At 43.3% G+C, this 9,802-nt stretch overlaps 1 protein-coding gene across 1 annotated transcript in view; it reads left to right on the forward strand.

Annotated features, from left to right (window-relative positions):
- The window catches only part of LOC149806230 (uncharacterized), a 107,344-nt gene extending 97,881 nt beyond the window's left edge, over positions 1-9,463 (forward strand). Inside the window, exon 3 of the mRNA XM_089937523.1 lies at positions 9,010-9,463. Coding sequence (XP_089793649.1) covers positions 9,010-9,258 — 249 coding nt within the window. The 3' untranslated portion in view covers positions 9,259-9,463. The remainder of the gene's footprint in view (positions 1-9,009) is intronic.
- The last annotated feature ends 339 nt before the right edge of the window (positions 9,464-9,802 follow it).

Consider the following 9,802-nt stretch of genomic DNA (forward strand, 5'->3'; position numbering starts at 1 on the left):
GGCAGGTCGTGGTTTGAGAGTGTAAGGTTGCGTCCTGGCCGAAGTGCCTCTCTTGCGACTAGTTTTCTTCTGTGGACTTTTCTTTTTCTGGGGACATTTTCTCTGTTTCTTTTTCTGAGGGCTTCTTTTCTTTTTCCTGGGTGGTGTCTGGTAAGAGGAGGGTCCCGCCACTGGAGAAGTTCTCCTTGGGGACCTGGTCTTTTTCTTCTTCTTGGGGCTTCGTTGGACTTTTTTCTTGGGGAGAAGTTTGGGGGCATTAGGATCCCATCTTAAGAGAGAGCGAATGATGACCCCTCCTAGAGTACCGCTCCCTCCAGGTTTCAAAATGATTTGTTTTTGGTTTGAGTGTCGATGCGGGGATCGGCCAGTTGGGTCAAAGCGACTTTGTTTCGATCAAAAAAGCGTTTGGTTTGATGAGGAATCTGAATGATTCCTTGGAGTAATTGACGTGCCGTCACCGTGAACCATCGTAAGACTTCTTTGAGACTAGCTTCTAAGACACGAGCTCGTATTTGTGGATTTTTTCTCGACTGATGCCATACAAGGCACGAATCAATTTGACGGGAAGATACTACTGAAGGGACGTCATGTTCAAATTGTGTGTGAGACAGACGAAAAGGGTCTGAGGTTTTTATAGATTTTTTTGTGGAGTGAAATTAAGTCGAGGACGGAGACGTGTACAGGACAGGCCCTCCGTCTTGGCACCAGTGGTGAAACAAGTGGGTACGAAATCGTAAATCCTCGGGGTCGTAGGTTTCAAATCGACGAGTAAATATGCGTGTTGCGTTTGAGTGGCATCGTCGTACGCCTGAGTCAGCCAATGCGTTCCTAACTGTTTGGCTAAGACTTGCACTTGCGATTTATCTCGAGGGCTTTTAAACAAGACCACGTAATGCGCATTGAGACTGATGGTGCGATGGGCTTTACTTTGTTGAAACAAATTTTGAGTGATGTAAACGACACTGGCATTACGGTGATGCCTTTTGCGCGTGAATCACAGTTTAATTTCTTCTTCGTCTTCTCCTAACATGTCGTCAAAAATGACCAAATGGGTTTGCCGGGAGTCAGAGACGATGTCGTCGTCTTCTTTAGGAATGCCTTCCACAAACACGATGGAATCGCCTTGACTTTCTCGCAAGAGGCTGTACGCCGATTGCCACTCTTTGTAACACCACACGATCCGCTGAGGTGGTCGATCGATCAAATGATGTTTATGTTCGATCTAACGTTTGACGAATTCGGTTTTGCCTGAACCGCTAGGTTCAGCAATGAGCATGTTAAAGGGATGGCGAAGATACAAAGCCTCCCAACTGGCACGATCTAAGTGTTCGTCGATGACTTTGACAGTAGAGGAAGAGGGAGCAGAGACAGCAGAGGTAGCCATAGTGTTAGGAATGTCACTTGTGACACGAAAACAAACAAGACAAGAGTTTATATACTTTTTTTTCAGAACACGTTTATTGAATGTTTTAAACATGAATACGAAAGACAAAAATACATAAAAGCCAAAGGCTTAAGTACAAGGATAAAAGGCACATGATAACCATTAACGTGAAATAAAAACAAGTGTCTGTACAACATGTTTTGGGTAAAGTTCTGACCAGTTCTGTAGGGTTTAAGGTCACACAAGTGTCCTCCCGAAAGGGTCTTTCAGGCCTGTCCACGACAGTCCTGTCCTGGGTGACGCGTTCTTCTGGCACCGTCACAAACACAGGTTGAAAAGTGACTTTTTTCCTTGAACAACTCTCGTGCATACTGGGCCACTTCTTGGGTCCAAGCCTCAAAATCCCATTCTTTCCAGGCACGGACATCTGTCCAGTGGGGGTGTAAGTCACAAGCTACACACACATCGTCATAAACGTCTTGGGTAGCTAAAAGTTGACGAATCTTTTTTCCCGTAGAGGTCGAGAAGTATCCAGATGAAACCGCAAGGCTTTGAGCAAAAGGAGTCTTTCGTGACCATTTAAGGCCATGGGGGTGTGGTAAGTACTGATCGTAAAGAGTCCACAAGGAATCGGCTGGTAAACGAAATCCTAGAAAACAAGTCACTAAGACACACACCACTTGTCGACCCAAACTGAATGGATATAGTTCTTGTAATAATCGATGATAATGATCCACAGTTTGAATATGGTCATTGAGTTCCTTCCACGGAATCTGTTGGATTACATGTGATTAAAGTCGTGGCATGGCAGCCTCTTTGTTTCGGAAACAATACACGTACTTTCTAGCCGGAGATCTTCGTTTTCCAGTGGGGAATTTAAATGTTGCATACTGTAACCGAAACGTCAGAGTTCGTTTAGACGTTTCCTCTTTCGCTAAGTAGATTCCACGTAAAATATGTCGGTAATCCTTTACCTTGTCTTCCTCAATGCGTTGTACTAGGTGAATCTCGAAGTAACCAAAATGATCAACACGTCGATCATCGGGGGCCTGGAAGTATTGAACAAGGTCTGACCACTGAAACAATTTCTGACGAATCAGTTCTCTTATACCATTCAGGTACCAGTGGTTAAAGATCTGGTGACGTAACGGATGCAACTGTTCTTTACGTTTGACTTGTATTTTGACCAGCTCTCGGTAAATGCATTCTCTCAACTCCACAGGCAAAGCACAAATGTTCTCTTGTAAAGTATCCATAAACAGGTCATACTAAATCCTCTTTTGTCTGACAGAAGAAATGTACCGTTTGCACAGACATGGTTTTACTTCAGTGCCAAATTTAAATTGTTTAGTCACTAATTTACACATTACAATTCGTTCAGAAGTTTCCTCTTTCACTAAGTTGACATTGTGTAAAAGATGTCGGTAATTCGTTAACTCTTCCTCTGGATGCAGTACGTTTACATTGTAGTAGATAGAATCGTCAATAACGAACCAATCCTTTTTAAAACCAGGGGGTTGTTGATCAATGTCTGTCCAATGGAACACTTTCAACTGAATCAGTCCTTTTATAGCATTCAGGTACCAGTGATTAAAGATTTGGTGACGTAACGGATGCAATTGTTCTTTACGTTTGACTTGTATTTTGACCAGCTCTCGGTAAATGGGTTCTCTCAACTCCACAGGCAAAGCACGAATGTTCTCGTGTAAAGTATCCATGAACAGATTATGGTAAGTTACTTCAATGTCTCGGTCCCACTAAGGGTAAGTAATGACAATTCGGTGACCATCGAGCATGTTCTACGTAGGCCGAATCTTGCGGTTCCCAGTGGTGAAGTGACACACCGCAACTGAAGCACTTGACTTTATCTCATTCGCCCAAGTAGAAAAATCCGGCTCTGGCTAATTCTTCGGGGTCGGGCCTCCCAGATACTTAGGCCATATTCCTTTGAACGGTTGAAGACGGTTTTCAAAGTCACAGTATTCCGATAAACGCACAGAAAACGTATATTCGTCTTTCACAGGTTCGTTTCGATGAGGGTTGAGTGACATGGGCAGGAGTTTGCTCAGGGCTGGATGACATCCGTAGGGGGGTAAACGTGAAGGTGAACATCCACCTTTAAAACGAAACCCAGTAAAATGTCCAAGAGGACGAGTGGCATCGCTTTCGCATCCCTCAGGTTTGACACGCACAGAATCACTTTCCATGATAGGGGTAGTGAGAACAAAGTTCCCATGATGCTTTACGGCATCGCTAAGGTCACAACGTACAGCATCGTACCCATCGCAAGGCTCACAATCGCATTCCACTTCCGAAGCCCCACACTTGAATTGTGCCTGTCTAAACTTGTTTTGTGTTTCTCTGAAAGTATTCATCTTGTTCGCTCGGTCTTGGTAGTCCCAATGAACTATCGATCTTGACCATAGCCCCTTTTTATACTAGTCGCAATGCAGTCTCAAGCTTGTACATCGTTCCTTTTATATGTTTTTTGTGTCTTGTTTTGGAAGGTACCGTCTCTAAGGTACCGTCATCATTGTACCGTAATGTCATGGGTGGAAAGGCCATAGAAAGGTAAGGGCAATGCGGAGACCATCGAGTATGTTCCAGAATAGCTGAATCTTTATAGATACATTGATCCATTCGTAACTTCAGGCCACAAGCGAAACACTGTACTTCATATCCCAATCCTAACTCAGGTCCCAAGTAGACAAATCCTGTTCTAGCTAAAATATGCGAAGAAGGTAATCCTTTCCTATCCGTAGGCCATGCTTGAAACGTGTCCAATCGACGGGCACAATCACAATAGTAAGGCAAGAAAACCGGAAAATGGTAGGGTTTGAACTTGGAGTTCTCATCGGGTTTCTCACTCGATTCTTGCTGTGGCGAAGTCATCCTTCTGGTGGGTGGCTATCCGCTTACAACCAAAGTTTTATACCAACATGTCCATACGGCAAAGTGAAATGATTGGGAAGTCGCACTCGCTTCTGGTACACGATTTGATAGACTTTTTCCAAGGGTCGACTGACGATGTGGTGAGTGGGTAAACGAACAATCTTGTTCGGTTGATAGGTGGTCACTTTAAAATGTTCATCCTCTCCAGATTACAAGGCTTTTTTCAATACCCCAAAGTTGACCACACGACTGGTACGATAATTCAGAGTCAATCCTTTCACTTTGCACGTCGTGTGCACTTCTCCTTGTTTGTCCCGGTATTCGTAGCCGTAATTTTTAGGACCACCACTGGCGAAACTTAGAATCTTGTCGTCGGGATGCTCGTCTGTCCAGGCTCCTAAACGGTCTCCTTCGATGTCAGGGTGCTGTTGACTCGGGTGATGGATGTAAATGCAACTGTCCGTGTCAAAGTACAGGACGCGTTCCCCTAACAGTTCTAAAGCTTCGTACAATTTTAAGCGAGCATGAGCTGTCACGTAAGCCGCAATGATGACATTTCCAAAAGGGTCGTCTTGTACAAAGTCCAGATCTTCTTCGTAATTGACCAAGATCAAATCCTCGCGAACGACGTCCACGTGTTTCATGTATTTGGTTTTGTCGTGAATCATCTGGAAGTAGCGGGAAGGTTCTGTCAAATATTTCGTCTTGGGTAAACACGGACGTTGTGCCATTTTACCCCACAAACAATTTAACATCACTTTGGCAAACGATCGCCTGCCTTCGTTTTTCTCGATGTGGTCTAAAGGGATGCCTTCTTGTTCATAGTATTTCTCTTTGAATGTCTTTTGGTCTTCGGGAGTGTGACACCAGGACGGATAGCCACTGGCTTCTTGCTTCAGTTTCAAAAGGCATCAACGTAGTCTGCGAAAATGCCTTTCTGCGTGGGGTCACCCTTGAGGTATTGTTGTGTCTTGGGAAAGTGGCAAATTTCGTACACTTCTAACAGTTGGTATCCCATGTCCAGAGCTTTGAACAATTCCACGCTAACCCAGGTTCCCGTCAAGGCACGTTCTTCATGGGTGTGCTGACAAGGCTGATCTTGGTTGCACGTTTCGGCACAAGTACGGCACAAAGGAAACATCAGTTTGCCTTGGCAATGATGAGGTAACACGGGATGGTACAAGTCCGTGGGCGGCAAAACTTTACACTTGATCAGACCTTCGTATTGTCGAATGTTTTTCAGGTCGATGTATTCCGTCAGCAATTGTGGGTGCCCTACAGGAAAGCAACAATATTTGCACACGTAGGGATACAGCGAACACACGTCCAAGTATTTCATTTCTTCTCCTTTCTCTTCGTCGGCTTGGTACAGCAAACAGGTGGCATTGGTCCTTCCTCCGTACAAACTATCCCTCGGGTTCAGCGGATCCATGAACTGGTAACTTTCCACGATGCGTTTAAACTCGGGATCGGTTTTCAAACGGTGATCGTATTAGTGTTCCCACATTTCCACCACTTGGTATCCTTCCTGTTCTAACTTTAGGCGACGCTGACAAGTGGCCTGGTACAAGTCTTCCATGGTTCGTTGTAAAAACTGATTTTTAGTGCCACGGTCAGGATAACAGACGGGACATCCGTGAAATAAGCAATCGTTAAACTCGTACACGATCTTGGGGTTTTCTAAGTCTCAGCCATCGACCGAATGCGTTCCGATGGTCTTTTCGCCTCCTCCGTTGCGGGCATGCTGAATCCACTTGTCTTCCTTGTCGCACAAGTAATGTAACCAGCGTAGGGCTTTGACCGAGTATTGACGTTTGACATAGTTGGTCGTTTGAGGACTGATGACAACCACGGTGTTTTCAGGCATGAATCGTTGCCGGTACACTAAGGAACACGCTTTGGCAATGGTGCAAGCTTCTTTCAAAGGATCGACCCCTCCGTGTTCCATGAACAGTTCTCGATATTTTCCACAGCAACGCCGTAAAATATCCACGTCGGAACGACAATACTTTAGCATTTCTTCATGAAAGTCGAAGGGGTGGGAGGCATGAGCCTGGTACCAAGCGTAGAAAGCTTCTCGTTGTTCGGTACCCATGTTGTCGGGGTCGTAATAGTGAGCCTCAGGTAAACGGCGTGTTGATTGGCTTCCGTATTGAAAAAGTGTGGAAAGTACCCTTTAGCCATTTCTGTCATTCCAAATGTTTTAGGCATTCGACTCAAAGGCATGGCCAAATAGCTCATCGAATCTTTAAACTGTACTTGTCCCATTCGCATGAAAATGATTTTGGCTCCGTTCAAAGTCACTTTAGGATGTTCGGTGCCATGTTCCGTATAGTATCTGAGAAGAAACTGTCCATCGTATCCGGAGAAATTGTGAGCCATCACCGTGGCATGACGATGACAATCTCCGTAACATTCGATGTCCCCTTGGCTCCACGTCTTGTCGATGGGGTCTAAGACCCATCGAGCGAAATCGGCTAGTGTGTTCGGTCCCCGAGAGATTTTTTCACGTCCTCCAGGAATCTTGCTGCAGTGAGGGCAATGACTGAAGATAGGTTCTTGAATGCACTTCTCGCACGCTCGATGAGCCACGCAGAAATTAGGAATGTGAATGCCGGTCTCTTGCATGCATTCGAAATAGAAAAAGATGAAATTGCCTTTCTTCTTGTGACCGTCCTCTTTCTCTGGTGGGGGTTGGTATTTTTGCACGTAGCATTGGTGTTCCAAGCCCACGATGTGGTGACAAATGTGACATTTTTTCTTTCCTGAACATACGTGTGTCTTGGCATTATTGGTACGTATGCCTTGTCCACACGTAGGACACAATCAGAGGAGTTGACAAGCACATTTCTGCTGTGAACCTTGCATCTTCAGCCCCTCCTTCCATTGCATGTGCGATCATATAATACATAGCAAATCAAGTATACCAGGTATCCCTTCCTTCTTTTGCATGTGTGATCATACAGTTAGTAAATCTAGTATACAAAGTACCCCCTCCTTCCTTTGCATGTGTGATCATACAATTAGTAAATCTACCCCTTCCTTCCTTTGCATGTGTGATCATCCAATTAGTAAATCTAGTATACAAAGTACCCCCCTCCTTCCTTTGCATGTGTGATCATACAATTAGTAATTCTAGTATATAAAGTACCCCCTCCTTCCTTTCCATGTGTTATCATATAATTAATAAATCAAGTATACAAAGTACCCCCTCCTTCCTTTGCATGTGCGATCATATCATTTGAAAATCAATTATACAAAGTACCCCTTTCTTCCTTTGCATGTGTGATAATATAATTAGTAAATCTAGTATACATAGTACCCCCTACTTCCTTTGCATGTGTGATCATATAATTAGTACATCTGGTATACAAAGTACCCCTTCTTTCCTTTGCATGTGTGGTTCATATAATACATAGCAAATAAAGTATACAAAGTAGCCCTTCCTTCCTTTGCATGTGTGATCACACAATTAGTAGATCAAGTGTACAACGTACCCGCACCTTCCTTTGCATGTGTGGTCATATAGTACATAGTAAATCAAGTATACAAAATATCCCCCTCCTTCCTTTGCACGTGTGATCATATAATTAGTAAATCTAGTATACAAAGTACCCCCTCCTTCCTTTGCATTATCATATAACACATAGTAAATCAAGTATACAGTGTACTCCCTCCTTCCTTTGCATGTGTGATCATATAATTAGTAAATCAAGTATACAAAGTACCCCTTCCTTCCTTTACATGTGTAATCATTTAATACATAGTAAATCAATTATAAAATCTATCCTCTCCACGCCTAACTTTAACACGAAGTCATTGTCTGTCATTAGGTATAGAGTTTATGAACACGAAGTCATTGTCTGTAATTAGGTATAGAGTTTATCAATAAAGTAAATTCTTGTGGCCGTCATGATGTTGTTCTGGCACAATGTACTTTCCTATCCAAGAATGTTCGTCTACTTTACTCTGTCCCCACAGTGCCTCATTAATGATAATTCTTGTCGAGTTCATTATTGTACAGTAATGGTTATTCGCTATGTTCCTTACGGACTCAAAACTGCAAATTTTAAATTCTCCAGGCCACATAGTCGAAAACTGTTCATTTTGTGTTGGGTTCCATGTCGGTCCAAAGATCCAATAATGCTAAATTTACGTTGGGCCCCATGGATCCTTTAGGAATGTTTTTTTCCCATCAGGCCCAATACCAGTCTCAATTCCTTTAGGACTCTATTGTTTCCCCGTCCCGCCTCAAAAGCCGCCGATGTGTTATATTCCCTTAGGTCCCATAGTGTCCAAGTAATATTAATTCTCAAAAGGACCATACACCGGCACACAACTCCTACTGTCCAAGTCCTTTTGTGGTCCATAGCAACCCAGTAATGTTAATTCCGGTAGGAACCATTTTCAGACGACTCTTTGGGCCCCATATCCACCGTAACACCCTATATATTGCAATCTCGTAATGACCCTGTATTGTTAATTTCCATAGGTTCCCGCTACGTCAGCCCAAAACGATAATGCTGAGTTCCCTTAGGGCACGAGTGTGCCACAAGATAATGTATTTCCATATAACCCCATATCAGTTCAAAATCCTCTGAATTTAAATTCTCTACGGGCTCAATAAGGCATTGCTTTATAGAGGAAGTCCCATATGCCACCCACCCCCCTTTCAGTATCTGCTTGTATCGCGAATAAATAGACTTTGAAATCATATGCTTTCATCGCTTCAGGTGAAGAGCTTGATGGAGAATAGTGCAATCAAGACAATAGAACGTCACTGTGCCGCTGAATGTGAAAGTGGCTGCATGAGGGTAACCAACGTGGAACACTGTGTACAGTGCTGTGTTAGACCGCTATGTAACATTGGAACTTCCGGCTCACAAGTACTGAATACGTCTCCATATTCCACCACTCAAGTGTTTGCATCATTTTTCCTTGTGATTTTGAATACATTAATGGTTTATGGTTCATCTAGATAAAAACAAAAAAAAAACAGACCGTTCCTGTATATCAAGGCCTTCATCAGAGCATACGCAAGTTTTTTTTACATTGTGTAATTTGAATGTCGGATATATTTTTAACATCGTTTCGTACTGAGTTGACATCTCAACGTCATCCACAAATGATACAATGCAGAATATGATATTAATATGGGACGGGTTTATGCTGATTAAAATATCTTATTATGGCATCCCCATAAAATGGTGTCGTGAATGTGAAACCCTACCTTCATAGTTCAAGTTTATGGCGTCTCCATAAAATGGTGTCGTGAATGTGAAACCCTACCTTCATAGTTCAAGTTTATGGCATCCCATTAAAATGGCGTCTTGAATGTGAAACCCTACCTTCATAGTTCAAGTTTATGGCATCCCCATAAAATGGCGTCTTGAATGTGAAACCCTACCTTCCTAGTTCAAGTTTATGCCGTACTTGTCTTCGAGGGGTTGTCTGATGGGTTATGTGCATTGATAACAGTTTGGGGTTGTTTGATGGGGTATGTGTATTGAAAACAGTTTGAGGTTG

Source organism: Sinohyriopsis cumingii, chromosome 2 (assembly GCF_028554795.1).
Source record: "Sinohyriopsis cumingii isolate HCF-2022 chromosome 2, ASM2855479v2, whole genome shotgun sequence".
NCBI classification, from domain to species: Eukaryota; Metazoa; Mollusca; class Bivalvia; order Unionida; family Unionidae; genus Sinohyriopsis; species Sinohyriopsis cumingii.